The 19,671-nt window shown below is 39.3% G+C and overlaps 1 protein-coding gene across 1 annotated transcript; it reads right to left on the bottom strand.

The window, feature by feature from the left end:
* Nucleotides 1-12,945: 12,945 nt before the first annotated feature.
* LOC105973384 (lysine-specific demethylase JMJ25) lies at nt 12,946-19,169 on the bottom strand. Its single transcript, XM_088825886.1, has 12 exons — nt 19,161-19,169; nt 19,019-19,128; nt 18,611-18,710; nt 18,316-18,457; nt 16,921-16,984; nt 16,088-16,838; nt 14,505-14,834; nt 13,947-14,342; nt 13,632-13,704; nt 13,468-13,553; nt 13,253-13,372; nt 12,946-13,107 (listed from the first exon to the last, which is right to left on the bottom strand). Exons 1-12 carry the CDS (start codon nt 19,167-19,169, stop codon nt 13,036-13,038), a joined length of 2,253 nt encoding a protein of 750 aa, XP_088682012.1. The 3' UTR covers nt 12,946-13,035.
* Nucleotides 19,170-19,671: the final 502 nt, after the last annotated feature.

Raw genomic sequence — 19,671 nt, 5'->3', positions numbered from 1 at the left:
AGAGTCCAAGATATAGCCCAAATAGGGCTAGGCCCAATTGTATAGTGGTAGGTAGAGATATTTTAGGGAATCTTTGGTAGGTAGAGCCATTTTTGGTAGGTAGAGGTAGGTGGTGGTAGGTAGAGACAATCAAGGGATTGTTCCACTCCCATCCGTTAGATCATATCGATCTCCACCGTCCATTGAGGAGGTGGTCTTGTATAAATAGAGGTAGGGTCCTCATTTGTAATCATCCAACATATCCAACATATCCAACAATCCAACAATTATACAAGTAATAAAGTACTCTTCTACCAACTCTCTTGTCTTCTTCATTTCCTTCTTCGTTTTCCCATCACTTAAGTATTCGCAACACAATTCGGGAGAGGCTGACTTAGCTATCGCGAGGGGCGAGAAGGAGCTAAGGCCGCACGGTTCTTTGTTAAGGGAACAAGTCCGTGACACAACGCTCCTCCTCGTGAGGCCCCACTGGGTCCTCAACATGATCAATTTCTACTTACTTCTCGAACGGTTCAGATAACCGAAGAAGACCTTCAGCGTATGATCACGGAAGATTCAACTCGTGCTGCCACTGAATCAGTGGCACCATATATCGCCAATGTGGGGCATCTCACCCCAGTGGTTCGTGATCGCCTCATCCTAAATGAGGGGCTATCCCATCCTAAAGTTGGGCATCACATCTCAAGGGTGGTACATCCACTTACCTTTCAACCCCAAGGGGTTTCACATCCCATCAAGTGTTTCACGTCCCTACTTCAAAAACAGAAAAAATGGTATGACGCGCACGCGCGAACCAATGGCACAACCATGCGCATCCACCTCAGACCATAGGTCTCGAACGCCTCATCCTACAGTGGGCAGTTATCCCCATCCTAAGGTTGGGCATCACCCTTACCTTTCAACCCTAAGTGGGTTCACATCACATCTCAAGAGACGAGTATAAACTCACTACTAAAAAAATAGAACATCCCCAAGGGGGTGCACATCCGATCTCAAGGAACGAGGATAATCTCCCTACTCAAAAAAATAGAACATCCCCAAGGGGTTGCACATCCCATCTCAAGGAACGAGGATAATCTCCCTACTCAAAATATAGAACACCCCCAAGGGGGCGCACATCCAATCTCAAGGAACGAGGATAATCTCCCTACTCAAAAAATAGAACATCCCCAAGGGGGTGCACATTCCATCTCAAGGAACGAGGGTAATATCCCTATTCAAAAAATAAAACATCCCCAATGGGGTGAATATCAACCAAACAAAAAAAAAAATAGAAGAAAAAAGAAGAGAATGAAAAAAGAGAAGAAGAAAGAAGAAGAAAAAAGAAGACGAAGAAAAAAGAAAAGAGTAGAAAAAAGAAGATGAAAAACGAGAAGAAGAAAGAAAAAGAAAACAAAAAAAAAAAGAGGAAGAATAAATAAGCCAAGCCAAGCCCAAGCCGCGCGCGCCTCCCACAACCTTTTCCTCGGGGCGCGCGCGCGTCAAAAAAACAAAAAAAAACAAAAAAAAGAAAAAAAAAAAAAAAATTTGGATGGCAGAAGGCTGCCAGCGCGTGGAGGACGGCGCGCCTCGGTTGCCGCGCTCCACATCGTACACGCGCGCTGGCAGAAGAAAAAGGAAAAAAAAAAAAAAAAAAAAAAGAAAAAAAAAACAAAGTGGAGCAGCACAGCACGTGTGCTCATCAGCACACAACCTACCTCTCTCCTCCATCAATGCAAGTCCCATCACCTATCTCTTCCAAGCATCCCACCACCCCTCCCCTCCCTCAATCACGCGCGCGACTCCCAATACTACATTGAGTCGCGCGCGCCTCACCCAAGTCACTTAATCTTTCGTAATGCGTATTGTGAACCACTAAATCGCGTACCAATTTCACCTCGCTTCACCAAATCGCACGAGACTTTCAACGCGCTCCACCAAATTGGACGAGCCCTCCAGCGCGCCTCACTAAATCGCGCACGCTCTCTTACGGACAAATAAAAATTATTATTTCTCCACACCACGCCAGCGAATAACGGTACACTATATCACCAATCTACTCTCGACACGATCCGGTACCTTTTTCGACTAGGCTCCCACATCGAATCGAGAGTGGGGGGCTTGCGAGACAACTCCCATGTGGAGCCAACTTCCTCGGGTCTACGAAACCATAGCGAGATAACTCCCACGAGGAGACCACTCGCTCCGTCTTATAACCCGTTGTGAGATAACTCCCACGAGGAGCCAACTCCCTCGGGTCTACGAAACCATAGCGAGATAACTCCCACGAGGAGACCACTCGCTCCGTCCTACAACCCGCAGCGAGACAACTCCCACGAGGAGCCAACTCCCTCGGGTCTACGAAACCATAGCGAGATAACTCCCACGAGGAGACCATTCGCTCTGTCTCATAACCCGTTGCGAGGCAACTCCCACGAGGAGCCAACTCCCTCGGGTCTCAACGCCATAGCGAGTTAACTCCCACGAGGAGCAAACTCGCTCGGCCCTACACACTCGTTGCGAGACAACTCCCATGAGGAGACAACTCGCACGAAATTCACCATATAATCGCAAGCTCAAGTTAGCACGATTACAACCCTAGAAGCACTTAGAGATATTATGAGAATCTATATAGCCTGGCCAGCTTGATTACTCAAATTTATCTACTTGTTTTCGATGGGTCATTCATTAAAACGTGGCCACGGTCCAAACATACTTAAGACCCACGAGGTCTAACAAGGGGCACGACCCCCATATAAAAAAAAAATCTTGAGAGCCTGATCCCCTCCTCAAGTACATCACGCAGAAGGCTATATGTAAACACATACAAGCAACGCGTCAAAACATTGACAATGTCGATAAAAAACAACTCCCACGAGGAGAATACTAGCTCCGTGCTACTTCATTATCGCGAGACAACTCCCACGAGGAGATAACTCGATCAATTCTATTACCCCAGAGACAACTCCCACGAGGAGATTAATTGATCCGTGCTACTACATTATCGTGAGACAACTCCCACGAGGAGATAACTCGATCAACACTATTACCCCGCGACAAGACAACTCCCACGAGGAGATAGTTCGCTACTACATCGTCGCGGGACAAAACCGACGACTCAATTAACTTATATCGCGGCAACTTTGTCGCGCTATGCGCCAACGCGCATTCACACCCCTCCGACACACGCTCCAACGCGTTCTCACATACCATTAGTCCATACGCCAACGATCGACTTCTACAATTTTTACTCTCGACACGATTTGAGACCCATCACAACATGGCCCCCACATCGACTCGAGAGTGGGGGGCTTAATGATATGCCTAATTGGGCCAACCCAATGGGCCTACAATTTCTTTACCGACTGGGCTACGAGCCCAATATCGAAGACCAATATCACCGAGACCCAAACACCTTCAAGTAAGGCTTGGGCCCAACAAAGCAAACCCAACCCAATAAACGACATATAAATAGAGGTTTTACTCATTTTATTACGGTACGTCCTATTAACTGAGCAATACTACAATACGTATTCTCTGGACTAATTCTATGATCAGCACGTCTGACTTGAGCGTCGGAGGGGTTTCCGCCGGATCAACCCCCGGCGTAGTTCACGTGTGTTCATCTCGCAGGTACCTCAGGATCATCAAGTTGTCAAGCTACTGATCCGCTTTGCTCTCCCAATACATTTTCTACACTACCTGTTGGTCGAAAACCTACACGCAAGTGCACGTATCGTACAAGTAATATAGTGGACTAAAAGTCCGGATATCGAACCCACAGGGAATATTTAATTATCTAATCCTAGACGCTAAATTCTACCAATTATTATCAAGCCCACCCTACACAGTCGAAAAAGGATTAATAAACTAAATTAAACTAAAGCAATTAAAAAGACAAAAACAAGAAAGCAATTAAAACGAAGATTTAATCAAAGTAAACAAGCCTAGGATTTTATTCTTCCCCCTATGTGATTATTACTCCCCCAATTCCTTCAATTATGCAAGCAATTAACCCGGATTATTAACCTGAGATGCTAAAATAATCATAACCCGCTTCCGCGTGTATTACGATTCTAATACTCTAGATTCAATTACTATATTCCTATGCAATTAATTCTAGAACACAGCATTAAGCACAAATCTCAATAATGGCTACCTAAGAGATTAACTATATTCCTATGTTAATACCACAAAGGCTCTTCTACCACAGTTCTAATTATTAACCCGATCTTCCGATTCATGCGATTAACAATAACATAAAAGCACATAAGTTGATCAAGTTCATGCACTTAATAAAACAAGTAGAAGAAATAATCCGGAATTAAAACTTGCATAAAATCATAGAAAAGGGTTCATAAATCCCACATAGGGTTCCAAATAAAATCCTAGAAACAAGTAATTTAGCTACTCATGATTAAAGCAAAAACACAAATAAAATAAATCATAGACGATAAATCTATGCTTGAAGTCTTCGAATTCTTCGTCTTCGTTATGTGTAGCTATTGTTCTTGAATTTAGGTGATTACGCCAAAATTTGAAAGATAGGCGTTTGAAACAATAAATTCACCTCTACGGACTTTAATAAACTCAATTTTCAAAAGTTCAAAAGTCTCCACTTTTGCTTTTGAGGCAATGGATCGAGTTTTCAAAAATAATTCAACAACTAGTCCTTATTTCTCCCTTCTAGTCTCTTCTTCTTCTTCTTTTTTTTTTTTTTTTTTTTTTTTTTTTTTTTTTTTTTATATATAGAAGCATAGATATTTGTCTTCTTTCTTTTTTCTCTTTTTTTTCTCTTTTTTTTCTTTTTTTTTTTTGGTTTTTTTTTTCGAAGAAGAAGAAGGACCTTAAAAAAATTTCGACCGAACTCCAAGGGATAATTTTTTCAAGAATCTCCACCTATTCTACCTTACACATTGGCTAAAAGAAAGAACACCTTTTCTCCGAGGCTCAAAACAAGGTTCTAAGGATAATTTCGATAAAATGGTCGGCTTGAAAGGCTCAAACGGTTCAAAGAAGGCCCAAATCATATCCCAAATCACTCACTACTCAATACTTCGTATCATAAATTTCCTAAGGTGAGTCTTAAAACCGAACATAACATGATCTAGCACAAATTAATTCCAAATTTAAAATACAAAACATTCAACAAAAGCAATGCACAAAATGTGATTCCTAGCAATAATTTGCTTCTAAGTCCCGTTGAATCGAAAGCTAAACAAACATCAAATCCTTATCACATAAAACAAGCAATTTCATCATCAAACATTGATCATCTCTCATTATCATAAATCATCGATGCATTCAACTCTAGCAAAATTTTAATTTTTTTTTTTTTTTTTTTTTTTTTTAATTCCGGAAAAACGAGAAAAACAATAAACACGAATAAAACCTAATGCATGCAAACTAAAACAAATAAGCACAAAAATAACATGTTGTTCACCCCCAAACTTAAAATTTTCGTTGCCCTCAACGAAATTAGCACAAAGTTTAAGGATAGAAAACACCTGATTTAGTCGGAGTCGATGTGATCGCGGTGCTCCTCCCTAGATTTCTCATGCTCTTCATCATCGGAAAGCTCTCTCGCTCCATCTTCATTCGGAATAGTCGATCGGCACGGGAGCTTGATGCTTCGGGGTCGTCTCGGGCTTGAGGAGCGGCTTTGGAAGAGGAATCGTCGTTTTGGTGGCACTTTTCTTGCCTTTTCCTTTGCATTTAGAAGATGAAGCTTCTCTCGTGCGGCTTCTTTTGTTGGACAAGAAAGTTGGGAGAGAGTTTGGAATAGATTCGTTAAGAATTGGTTGACAATCGAACTCAAAATTTGGTTGGAGCAAATTATCGAACACCTTGTGGGCGTGTCTTGAAAGAGTAGATATTGAAGATTTTGGTTCGATTCTCTTGCCTCCATTTGTGTGTGGGAGTTTGAGAGAAGGAATGAGGAGGGTTTAGGAAATAATGGGGGAGAAAATCTGATTTTTAAACATTTAAAACGCCCCAAATAGGTTCGGACGGCCGTCCCGGTTTTTGTGCTAAATTTCGGACGGCCGTCCGAAATTTTTTTTCCTTACTGGTTGTGGGACGGGGGTCCCACATTTACACCTATTTGTGGGACGGCCGTCCCACAGGCAGTGGTGCAAAAAAATTTTTTTTTTTTTTTTTTTTTTCGGACGGCCGACTCGACCCTCGATCACGTTTTCGACCCTGAAAAGTAAAATTCAAATAGTGAATTAGAATGCATGCTTATGAAAATAAAAAAAAACGAAACGAAAAAAATTAACGAAAACTACGAAAAACAATAAAGCTCGGGTTGCCTCCCGAGAAGCGCTAAGTTTAAAGTCTTCAGCCGGACTTTGCTTCTTTATTTTCAAGCAAAAGTGACAGAGGTCACTTGGCATTCTTTACTCGTTTCCCAATACGGTTTGAGCCGGCTCCGCTTCACGTTGAACGTGCGATTTGAATCACGCTCCTTTATTTTGACCACCTCGTGAGGAAGAATTTCTTGGACAATACACGGCCGCGACCACTTCGATTTGCGCTTCCTTGGAAATAACCAAAGACGGGATTTGCACAATAACACCAATTGTCCTTTGTGCAATTCCTTTTTGATTTTCTCCTTACGACCACAATAGCTTGACTCATCCTTCTCTCGTGAGTTGCTCGAATCTTTGGGTGGCAACATCTTCTTTGCACTCTCATCGCCGTTAAGACTCAAACTCGTATGATTTTCTCTCGGAGGAGTTGAAAGTGAGTCTATGAAGTAAACTTGCTCCGTCCGATTCCCGTTTCTACCATCATCCCCTGCACTCAAAGATACTTTCCCATTGTCCAAGTTCAAAACATCAAATTTTTCATGAGTTGTAAAATCCATAAGCTCAATAGCAAAACAATCATTATTATCACATGGATTTTTATTAGCACTAAAAACATTGAATTTGATTGTTTGATCATGCACAGTCATTGTAAGATTACCACTAGCACAATCAATTAGCGTTTTCGACGTGGCTAAAAACGGTCTCCCTACGATAAGAGGTATCTCCCTATCCTCATCTATATCAAGTATAACGAAATCGACAGGGAAGATAAATTTATTGACTTTTACTAGCACATTCTCTAAAATACCTTTTGGGTAAACTAAAGATCTATCGGCTAATTGAAGAGTTATAGCCGTTGGTTCAATTTCTCCTAACCCAAGATTTTTAAAAGTAGAATACGGCATAAGATTAATGCTAGCACCTAAATCAATGAGCGATCTAAAATTTTTATCTCCTATAGTACAAGGAATAGTAAACTTACCTGGATCGCCGAGTTTTTGTGGAAGAGGCCGAGTAAGAATTGCACTAATTTGCTCCGTGAGTTGGATCATCTCGTTCCCTTGCAATTTCTTACTTTTCTTCACGAGGTCCTTGAGGAACTTCACCCACTTTGGCATCTTTTGAAGTGCTTCAATGAAAGGAATATTTATGCGAATTTCCTTCAACTTGTCCAAAAATCTTTGATATTCGGCATCGAGCTTCTTCATTATAAACTTTTGAGGATAAGGAATTGGAGGGACTTGTGAAGACACCGTTGGTGGTGGCTCTTCATGAGTTGATTCTTTTTCCTCATTTACTTTCGGCTTCTCGATTACCGTGTTTCTCTTCTCTTTTCGTGGGGCTTCCTCCAATTGCTTCCCGTTCTTCAAGGTGACTGCTTGGCACGTCTCGACCTCGATCTTTTTCGTTAGCAATCGTTGTGGATATGGGATTGGTTCCACCCATTCGGCTACAGTGACTTGCGGCTTGACTTGACTTTCTTCCTTTTTCTCGATCTTGAAATCGATAGCTTGGCACGTCTCGAACTTTTGATTTCGAGGATCTTCCGTATTCGATGGCAATGCTCCCGGCGGACGTTTCTCTTGATTCACAACGAATTGAGCGAATTGATTCTCCAAATTTCGCAGCGAGGCTTGGGTAGCGGTCATGAATTGGGCCAAAATCTCCTCCGTGCTTGATTTTTGGGCCGGTGGATTGTTGCCTTGATAGCTTTGTTGAGGAGGGGCTTGATTTTGGAATTGACCTTGAGGTCTTTGATATCCTTGGCCTTGTTGATTTCCTCCGTATTGCCCTTGTGATCTCCACCCTTGATTTTGGAATTGGCGAGGCGCGTTATTGACGTAGTTGAGCGATTCTACATCTTGTTTGCATTGGAGCGTGTAGTGATTTCCACCGCAAATTTCACAACATGGAGAATCAATTGCTTGGACTTGTTGTGGTGGACTTGCTTTGATGTGCTGCAGAAGGAGTTGATTTTGTTGAGCAATTTGGGTCACTTGAGCTTGAAGGGCCGTAATTGCATCTAACTCCAACACTCCGGGAACTTTCTTGGATCCACTAACCGTCCTCTCGCTTGACTTGGCAAACCGATTTTGAGCAATTTGATCCAACATGATGAAAGCATCCGGTATCGATTGACTCATAAAATTACCTCCGGTTGATGCATCTAAGACGGTTCGTGCATTCTCGTTAATCCCTTGGTAAAAGATATGGATTTGCCGCCATTGTTCGACTCCATGTGTTGGACATTGCCGCAAAAGAGTTTTAAATCTCTCCCATGCCTCGTATAATTGCTCGCCTTGCTCTTGGACAAAATTGTGAATTTCTCGCCGGATTCTCTCGTCCTTCTCGGGTGAGCTATAGACTTTCATGAAAAGGTTGAGAAGTTGAGGCCACGACGAGATAGAGTGGGGGGCTTGGGACATCAACCACTGGCGAGCTCTTCCTTGTAGGGAGTGCTTGAAGAGAATTAATTGAAGCGCCTCTTGGGAAACGCCGTTTTGACGGTGGGAGTTACAGGTATCTAGAAAATTGACAATGTGAAGATGGGGATCTTCACCTGCCAACCCACTAAATAGCCCGTTATTTTGGAGCATCGTCAAAAGGCCTTGCTTGATCTCAAAATTGTGCGCCTCAATGGGTGGATATTGGATGCTAGGGCGGAATCCGTCATGAGTCGGGATTATGTAATCTTGAAGTGCCCGTGGCGAACTGCTGGCTATGCTGGAAGTTGAAGGGGAGGGTCTTGGACTTGGTTTCCGTTGGCATTGAGTAAATTACCCGCTGCCCTGCGTTCTTCGTCCTCCATTATATTATTTGCGCGTTGTCGTCTCCTAGCGGCTCGAAAAGTTCGTTCGATTTCGGGATCAAACGGCTCTCTAGCAAGATCGAGTCTCCTGTGCATACAAAGTACCTAAAACAAAAATAAAATAAAACGAAAATTAAATGGGTGAATCGTGAAAATTGTTCAAATCTAGAGCTAGAATAAAATAAATAATTAAAATATTCCCCGGCAACGGCGCCAAAAACTTGTTGGTCGAAAACCTACACGCAAGTGCACGTATCGTACAAGTAATATAGTGGACTAAAAGTCCGGATATCGAACCCACAGGGAATATTTAATTATCTAATCCTAGACGCTAAATTCTACCAATTATTATCAAGCCCACCCTACACAGTCGAAAAAGGATTAATAAACTAAATTAAACTAAAGCAATTAAAAAGACAAAAACAAGAAAGCAATTAAAACGAAGATTTAATCAAAGTAAACAAGCCTAGGATTTTATTCTTCCCCCTATGTGATTATTACTCCCCCAATTCCTTCAATTATGCAAGCAATTAACCCGGATTATTAACCTGAGATGCTAAAATAATCATAACCCGCTTCCGCGTGTATTACGATTCTAATACTCTAGATTCAATTACTATATTCCTATGCAATTAATTCTAGAACACAGCATTAAGCACAAATCTCAATAATGGCTACCTAAGAGATTAACTATATTCCTATGTTAATACCACAAAGGCTCTTCTACCACAGTTCTAATTATTAACCCGATCTTCCGATTCATGCGATTAACAATAACATAAAAGCACATAAGTTGATCAAGTTCATGCACTTAATAAAACAAGTAGAAGAAATAATCCGGAATTAAAACTTGCATAAAATCATAGAAAAGGGTTCATAAATCCCACATAGGGTTCCAAATAAAATCCTAGAAACAAGTAATTTAGCTACTCATGATTAAAGCAAAAACACAAATAAAATAAATCATAGACGATAAATCTATGCTTGAAGTCTTCGAATTCTTCGTCTTCGTTATTGCTTTGTTGCTCTCCAAATTGCGTAAAAAAGATCCCCAATTGTGTGCTTGGATTGGTCTTATATAGGGTGAAGAACTTGGGGAAGAAGGCAGTTTCCTTGTGCAATTAAAATCCCTTTACTGCGCAACTTCGGGGTATGGGACGGGGGTCCCATAATTTGCACTATAACTGGGACGGGGGTCCGAGCCTTGTTTCTTCAGAATTTTGATATTTTCACTTTTGACCCATATTTTCGCCAAAATTGCAGTTTTGACCCCATACTTTTCCAATTTTTCAATTTGTACCTAAAATACAATAAATTAACTTTTTAAGCACCAATTATCGTTAAAACACACCAAAAGCTCAAATAAAAAGATACGATAAAGTGTAAAAATATACACTTAACACTACCCCAGGTGATCTACAGTTTAGCATCATCAAGTTGAAACATTTTCAACAAGTGTTCAAACTAGTTCAAAATTTATATATGAATTTCTACCTACTCATTTTAAGGATCCGCCAAATTTATTTGATCTTTAATGACTTTAGTTATGTGTCGGATCGACCCTTTGATTTAGGTCACTTTTTGTAATTACCAAAATCCTCGTGAAGTTTGTTTTCGTCATACACCAACCCCGTTACAGTGTGACTTTTCACGGATGTTTTTTTATTCCAGGGAAAATACTTTACAATTTCAAATATTTTCTTTTAGTTCTCACCTATTTAACAGAATGTATAATAGATTGTACACATTTTCTGTTAAAAAACTCGATCAACAGTTAATCATAAAGGGATTTTGGTTATTACAGATAGGTGGGGGTGTTTTTTGTTATTTAGCTTAAGTTCAGGGGTTTTTTCATAATTTATCCTAAATATTAAGGCAATTATATTTATTGTTTTATATAATAAGAGCTAATATTTGTTGTATAGTTCTAAGTTTTAAACATTTTAATTTCCTTAAGTCCACCATCATTTGATATTTCTTTTGTTCCCATTAATGATCATCTATGTAACACGGAAACGGAAACGAGAACACGGGGAAACGGACATGGGAACCTTATTTTACAAAAGGTTGGATATCTGCCGGACGTGGGGGAACGTCTAAATTTTAAAAATATAGAGGTACATTCGTAATTTCTAAAAAAATATTATAATGTTTTAAATGATATGATGGGAACCTTATTTTACACAACTAAAAGGTAAAATGATCATATTCGTGCACTTAATAAATCAATTAGAAGAAATAATCAGGAAATAAACACTTGCATAATATTAGAAATAACAAGTTCAAAATCCCCTCATAAGGTTCCAATAAAATCCTAGAATAAAAACTTAGCTACTCATGTTCTCTATAAAAAACGAATACAAATTGAAAAGATACATAGGTCCGAGAAAGAGAGAGATGATAAACTCTGTAGAAGATTTGTTAATTCTACGAACGTCTTCTCTTTTTCTCAATTGTCGCAAAATGGAGTTTTAAGGGATGGGAATTCACTCGCAATCATATATGACCGCTCTCGACCGGTGCATCTCTCTCGTGAACATGCTCCTCATCACCATAGACAGGTGGTGGTACTTCGGGGGGTGGCACGGACACCGGCTCCACACAATCCGATAAATCGAACTGCAACTTTGTTCCAACAGACTTGACCATATTGCCAATCCAGCTCATAGTAGCCTTCATCTCCTGCCGGAAATCCTCGTGATCCTTTCGAAGCCCGCCGACTTCCTGCTGAATCTGTCGGATTGTTTGTGAAAGCTCGGCTTTTGTCATAGGCTCCTCGCGTGGTGGCAGTGGCTCGGGATTAGCTCGACCCGCAACTTGTGCATAAGTACTGATAGTGGCGTCCGTAATGACACGTTGCGGCGGTTTAATATCGTCTTTCGGATTACCCTCGACGCCGGCGTTCTGGCAAAGCCCGGTGATAAGTGATGGGAAATATAAGCTGGTCCCTTGGTCTTTAATGCAATGAAGGATTTGCTCTTCAATAATCCCACCAATGTCAAGAGGCGTGCCTGTCATAATATGGTAGGCGAGTGCACAACGATCGAAACGCGCAATGCTCGTAGCGGTAGTCGGTATAATGCGAGCACTTATAAAATAAATCCATGCCTTTCCCTCATGGTTGACACTACTAAGCTTGAGGTAATTAGATTCCCAATCCATTACATGGGGAAGGGGGATTCGAACCCTAGACCTTTACCCTAATGGTAAGGCTAGGTACCAATTCTCGTAACGAGGGTTGTAAATATTTTGCTTTTAACTTGAGCATAAATGTATGTTGATTATGCTATGAAAAATAAGTGGAACTGTGGTCAACCGGAATTGTATTTGAAATAATTTCAAGAATTTCAAAAAAAAATTCCTACCAGAATTGAATAAAATAATATTAAATGTTGCATCATTAAATTGAAATTATTTGTTTTACCACAAATTGAGAATCCACATCCTATACGCACATTTTAAAGCACAATTAGCAAATAAAAGAACACACTAAACAACTTTTTCTAAGTAACCTTAAATTGAGAATGAAGATGAAGTGATTCTCAAGTAATATATTTATCCCGGCCAATACTAGCTCACTTTGTTTTCTGTCCATCTACCATTGTTTCAGTACATAATCTATTCCAAACTGCAATAATACTCGTGAGAAAATCGAACTTATGGATGGAACTAGTACGGATATTGCTAAGAATCGAGTTAATTATGGGTTTGTTCTACGTACAAGCAGCGGCGAATCTACTTAAGAACATGAATCTGTCAATTAGCAACACATTCTTGGAGCCTTGTTTCCACGTCTTGTACAGCAGATCCCTGCGGCAAACCATCGATAGTATTAAAGAAACTAGATTTTGTTTCCTTGGATTAAAACAAAGCAAAGATCAAAGAGGTCTATTTTGGCAGAAGAAGTCAAGGCTAGAGTTAAAAAACTTGCCAGTTCTAGTTCGGGCCAGAAAATATCTCCAAATGATCCACAGCTTTTTCAATTGCATGAAGAGCCATTTTCTTCACCTTTAGACAAATTTCAAGATTTCAAAATTTTCATCATAGTAGGATATGGATGCATGCATTCCAATTAGAAAGAAAGAAAGATAAATAAGACACTTGATATCTGAGAATGAAAACTCATTTAAAAGCTCAAAGGTCAAAATTATACCTCTAACTTGTCTTCCTTAGCCCTATGATTTTGTGGAAGAACACGGAATTCCTGTGTCAATCGAAGACACTCTTGGACATTTTCTGGTGAGACGAAGTCAAGAGCCACCTTTATGCAAGGCTGGTATGGAATAAACATAAACAAATTGCTTTTTGGCCAAAATTGAAAGAAGATAAGATGCAAATGACTTGGTGTTATTTCATAAACCAATGTACCTTTAAATTTCTAACTTGATGGGGACAGCCAGCAGGTATAAAAACAGCATCACCTAATTTCTGGACAAATGTCCATGGTTCGATTCCTATTCAAGCACAAAAGATAAGCAGGCTGAACATTATTTTCGACCATTACACAAAGTAAATAAGAGGGAAAGACTAACCATACTCCTCCTTAAGTTTCCTCTTATGCTCCATAGACAAGTAAACCGTTTGATCATGAATAGGGTGGACAACCTGAGGAAAAAAGTTGGTAATTAAAGGCAACGTATGCTAGAAGACTCTTGCTAATACAGGTAATAAACTATCATGTATGTAAGACGCGTCTTTCTCTAAGCTGATTCTGACTTTTTAGGTTATTAAGACTCGTGAAGTTATTATTCTTACAATTTAATCTTATAAACATCAAACCAAACAGACATAATACATTGTTTTACCTTAACCTCAAAACATATTACTTTGACGAAATTAATCCGTACCTGCGACAATTGATTACAATAGATATGCCTAAATTCTTTCAAGTGCTTCCTCACATATTCCTCCAGTTTTGGTACGTCTTGCCTCCTAAAAATATCCCATAGAGCACCACCTTCAGGGTCTCTAACACTTGCCGCCTCATCTGAGGTATCAGCTTTATTCTTCCCACTGCTATTACCGCCCTTTTTTTTCGACATCGAAGTTTTCACGGATGATTTTCCAACAGATTCTCCAAGATTTCCTGTTTTTTCACTGTTTTCATCCATTATATTCAATATCTGTTTACTGCCACGCATTTCCGTTTCATCCTGTTCAGCATGCTTCATTTGCAGGATTTTAATGGTACGAAGCAGCTTAGGTCTAAGTGTCACCCCATGTTCATGTGTCAACACATTCACCTAAACGACGGACATTATAACAAAACAAATCAGCATAATATACTAGCAAATGACAACCAACAACCTAGCCTATAAAGCAAAAAGAACTTCATGTAGTCCAACTATCTCCTAACAAATATTAAAAAGTAGCAAAATATCGAAGATTCACATAAGAGGACGTACTGCATCAGACATATCACAGTGTAATTTTGTTACAGAATCACCCCGCCCCAATTCCTGAGCAACTCCATAAGCAATATATGTCTTTGGCCCCATATCTGGCTTCAGAGAAATCTTTGGCAGTTTAGTAGCAAGATTTAAGTAGCCATCGTGAGGATGTGTGTACTCTTTAAAGGGCAAGCATCTGATAAACTCAACACCATGACGAGGTAAGCTCTCCTCGAACAAGTTAGAAGGAGGCCAGTCTTTCAACTTGAGAATCTCAGGCCAAGAATAACTGTCAAACCGACCCTCTAAATACCCTTTGAAAAACTGGTTGATTTTTATGACAACCTGGTTGTGATTGAAAACTGATGAGTTTTCCATCATTGACAACTCAAACATCACCGTAAAGCATGCAAATCTACAAGATGGTGAACGAGAAAAACAAGATAGATAACATCCAATAAACAGTTACACAATAAAACGATTTTCACTTCCTAATACAGATTTGAGATGAATAAACTAAGTTACAAGAAGCACTAAGTCAAATATTTCATGCGCACATTCTAGGGAATAATTGTACTCAACAGAATGGACCACACCAAAATCAATCGCCATAGCCAAATGATTTTTATGACAACAGTCGAGCGATAAATTTATCAGACTCCATAGATGTTGTATTCAATTTGAATTAGATTTCACATCAACCTATGTAGACTGCACCATTACATTTTTACTATCAAATATTATTATAATTTTGAAGGATATAATTAATCTGAAATGAAGTTTTATATAAAACTGTAACTTATCAAACCAAAACCACATCAAAATCCAGTACTTTAGAATCTAAAGAGTCCGATGTCGAAATACAAGATAAAACACCATAAAGAAGATCACTAAACATCTTCAACAAAGAAGTGTAACACACAGGAGTCTAGGACACTTCAAAATTAGGACTCCTAATATACCTAATAGCATGTTAGATGTCAAAGAAAAGACTGAGAAGAAGAGAAGCCAAAGAAGAAAGAAAAACATCGAGCAAAAACTAGGAAAATTCCAAATAGAAGAAAAATAAATATTACAAACTGGAACTTGTGAAATAAAAATCACGCAAGTATGGCTAGATCTGCACGGCACTCACATACAAGAACAAGATTTAGTATGAAACTCTTGATTACCTAACTCACATACAAGAACAATTTGAAAAAAAAAAAACTGGTGTTTAGTGATCTAATAGCATCACCAGAAAAATTACGATCATCGTATAAACCACCAGATACAACAAACACATTTGAAATTTATTGTAAGAGGACACAACTACTCCTAACATGTAGTCCAAATACGAATCAAACAAACAAGTATGGTCTAAAATAGGCAGTGCATGACTGGAAATATAGATAACAGATCATACAAATATATTTAACTTTCACTAAAAAGATGACGTACAATTGATATATTATTTAGTTATTCCAATGATGTATATTATTTCAAAAATGCATGTCAATTTGTAGTAGTTGAATTATCATGCATCATATCAACGTAAGAGACTTCTGAGTTTTGCTGTTAGATGAAACAGAACGAAGAAGTAGAATCAAGTGCCTGACCTCACACAAGTCCAAGCAGTTTATTGCAGTCACATCAACTAGAACTTCATTTTCTTTCTTTCTATTCTGACGAAAAGCACGCGCCATAACCATGGGTGCCCAGCTCAAGCCTAATGTAGTTTCTAGCACGCCATTAACAATCACAGGCTCACCTTTGAGCCAGTGCAATTGAAAGTGTTTCATATCATCATGCTGCAGGTCTTTAGCTGTTGGACAGTACAAAAAATTGTCCCTCGAATCTTGCCTAGAAGCTGCTCTGCACAATTTATCACTAGCCATTACATTCTCACCAAAGAAGTTCAAACACGGGCATTCCTCGCAAGTTTTAGGCAAGTCCTCAAAATCTTGTCCCTTCACCAGTTCTCCTGCTCTGGACAGCAACTTCAAGACCCAATTCTCTGGAAAAATACACTTCAATTCCAGAATTCCTTCACCACAACCCCCAAACCATTGTGGTGGACATGGAATGATACCAACCTCTACAGATCTCCATGCAGATTTCATCTCAGCTTTAACTTCAGAAGAAGGTTCATTGTTATTAATAGGAGAAGCGTTCTTACTATGATGCGCAGTGTGACAATTGTCATTGTGGAAGTAACTTGAATCACGAAATGCATAATGCATGACCACTTCTTCATCCCCACCCTGCAAATGTCCCTCTCGAATCTCTCGACAACATGTGATGCACAGATCATAGGAACACCTTGGGCAGCTTCGATGAAAATCAACAATAGATGTTTTACAGTTGTTACTGCACAAATTCATAGAATAATGACTCTTTTGAAACCTGAGCGAATTCGTTATTGGAAAATAAGAGTCATGATGAGATCTACCAGTATATTCGGTCAACTGCCACGCAGTTTAATTGTTGTGGCTTTACTTCTGAAATTGGTAATCCTGCCCATGCAAAGTGCCCATGCAAAGCAGTTACTAGTCAATTAATTTGAAAACTATGTACCCAATAACTTCTTTTAACATCATCACAGTACTTAGCATGCAAATATTCACAAGAAATAACTGTTTTCGGCTGCTATCATGAATTCCGCAAAAACATCTCTTAAAAAATTCCTACTATCTAAATCCAGTGTTTCCCATTTAACTGGATGTAGGACATACATCTAATCCACTTACTTTTTTTACACTTTCAGTCCACCATTAGATTTTGGCGTTAATTAGGATGGAAAAGGCACATGGAGGTACGTGACCATGCTATTTCAGCCCCTTTTTTAAATATATTTATGATTCAGTCCCAATTTATAGATCTATTTTTGATTCAGCCCCAATTTTAATTTATTTCAACAATTAGAGGTCTAATTGTCAAAAAGTATATATGTTAAAAATATTAGTACTTGCCCCTATATTTTTTAGTCAAAGCCAACAAGATCCTTATGAGCAGATCGCGTGGTTCACTCACGGCTTGTGCGAGTATTTCTTTGATTTTGCTGATATAAATACCCTCCTATAAATGAAGATAAACTCAATTTGATTTGATTACAAATAATCTAAAGGCTTAGGGACCAAATTCTAATTTCAAAAATTCCTAAAGAAACCCTAATTTTTATCAAATCCTCAATTGTCCCCCTCTTTCTTCACTAACTTCGTCCTCGTGCTCAAATAATCGTTGTCGTCGGCGGCAATACAACAACACCACTACCCCACAGCCGCAACACAACCACCACCATAGCCGCAACACCAACACCACCACAACCTCAGAACGTCGAAAAACATTAGAGCACGAACCCCCTCTTGTTGGTAATGGTGTTGGTGTTTAAAAATTGAAGATGGTTGATGGATTGGATGTGGTGGTGGATTGTCTTGATTGTTGTTGATTAATTGATTAGAAGCAACTTAGTCTCTTTTGTCTGGTAAAAACTAAAATTTCCTTTTCTACTTCTCTATTTTTCTCTCAGAATGTTTTGTTATTCTTCTTCTCTCACAAGAATCTTATGTTTTCTCACTTTATATAGTCCTAATGTATGTGGAAGATAAAGTGTGTACATAAGGAATCTCAAGTAGATATACACTAAACATTACATAAGTAATTCGTCATTTACGATTTTGGAAAGCTTATGCAAACACACGAAACCTCTGATTTGTCAATTAATTACATGATAAGTTAGCTTAGATAGAGGTCTACACTAAATGAGTCCAATACTAACTCGACAGCAAAAGAAATCCGAATCACATACATAGTCCTCCAAGTTATCCGAATCCGGAAAAGAAAATACCTTTTATCTTAGCCTCCATTTCCTTCTCGACCATTTGTTCTTCATGGAACTGTTTTAAGAAGGGCAGAAGCCTTTGCAGCATGTATCTAGAGTACTCCATCTTTTCTTCATGGCCATATTTCAATGTTAATAATTTTAAATCCTGCATGCAATACAAAAACATTGAATCTGAATAGAAAAATCATTTAACCTAAAGATGAGAGCAAGAAAGAGAGAGAATATGGAAAACAATATGAAATGACAAAACGCACTCGCGGAATATATATATGAAAGTGCAGGATGGATAAAAACCAACCCTAATTCGACCATCCATTTGCAAGCAACTCTTGCAATTGCAATTGCTACAACAAACAGGGCAAGCTTCAGTAAAAGCCTCTTCCGGCATCTGAGGATACCTGGGAACAGGACTTTACTTTTTCAGACACTAACGGAATCAAAGATACAATAATAAATCTAAAAAGGAAAACATTGTTATGAGATAGTTTTCAATCAACATCCATAGCCAACAACTCACTGTTAATAGAAAAGATGTTATATAACTCATGCAGAAAAGAAGAACATAGACAGGTAAACTCGAAATCTGGTTCAACAATGTTTCGGAACTCATGTTCAGACACTTTAGCCACTCAAGCCCCAATCAAAAGAACCATTGATCAAATAATACAAGTAAAAATGAACTCCAAAAGCAAAAAGAGTCTCATACCATTTAGTCATGCAAGGGACACAATATCGCTTAGTGAGACACTTGGTGCAGCGTACTACTCTTCCTTTATCATTCCTCTTGCACTGGTGACACGTGTTACGCTCGTCCTCCTTCGCCTGTAAAATCAATCGACAACCCAAGCGCCAACCATCCCCAATAAAACGGATTAGCAAGATGACTCAAAAAATGGTAAATAAAATGATTATACAAAAATAAGACAAACAACTCCCAACTCCAATTATTCCTAACCTCAATCATTGCCGCACTATCCATATTACTTGTACGGGAATATCCTCCTCCTCCAATTTTCTCAATTCCCCCTTCACTCTTGTCCCTTTCAACTTCCTCAGTTGCCCCCCCATCTTGCAGTGGTTTTCTCCTCCTTTTTGGTTTGCCCAATTTCACAGTTTTCTCTTCCTCCACACTCTCATCATTTTGTACCCCCTTCCTCTTTCTCCTACTCAGATCCTTGATCGGCGGCATCGTGTAGCTTCAAATTGTGTGAAAAATAAGAGCGCAAGCGAAAATGTGAAATGGGGTCGGTGTAGCTTCAAATTCCCTAGGTCGGTCTTGTGTTGTCGAATTAATGATTTTTTCTACTTCTTTCTTACCCCCGAAACGAAACCCTCTTCAGCGGTAACCTAATCACGCAA

This window comes from Erythranthe guttata, chromosome 11, assembly GCF_056151865.1.
Source record: "Erythranthe guttata isolate IM_541 chromosome 11, IM_541, whole genome shotgun sequence".
Lineage (NCBI taxonomy): Eukaryota > Viridiplantae > Streptophyta > Magnoliopsida > Lamiales > Phrymaceae > Erythranthe > Erythranthe guttata.
Note: the sequence above shows the minus strand (reverse complement) of the source record. Positions and strands in the feature narration are given on the sequence as shown.

Coding starts and splice junctions, on each gene's coding strand:
- LOC105973384 (XM_088825886.1), bottom strand. Junction 18,458..18,610: donor AAATGGATGGTCGAATTAGG/GTTGGTTTTTAT, acceptor TATTGCATGCAG/GATTTAAAATTATTAACATT. Junction 13,554..13,631: donor GAAACTTAAGGAGGAGTATG/GTTAGTCTTTCC, acceptor GTGCTTGAATAG/GAATCGAACCATGGACATTT.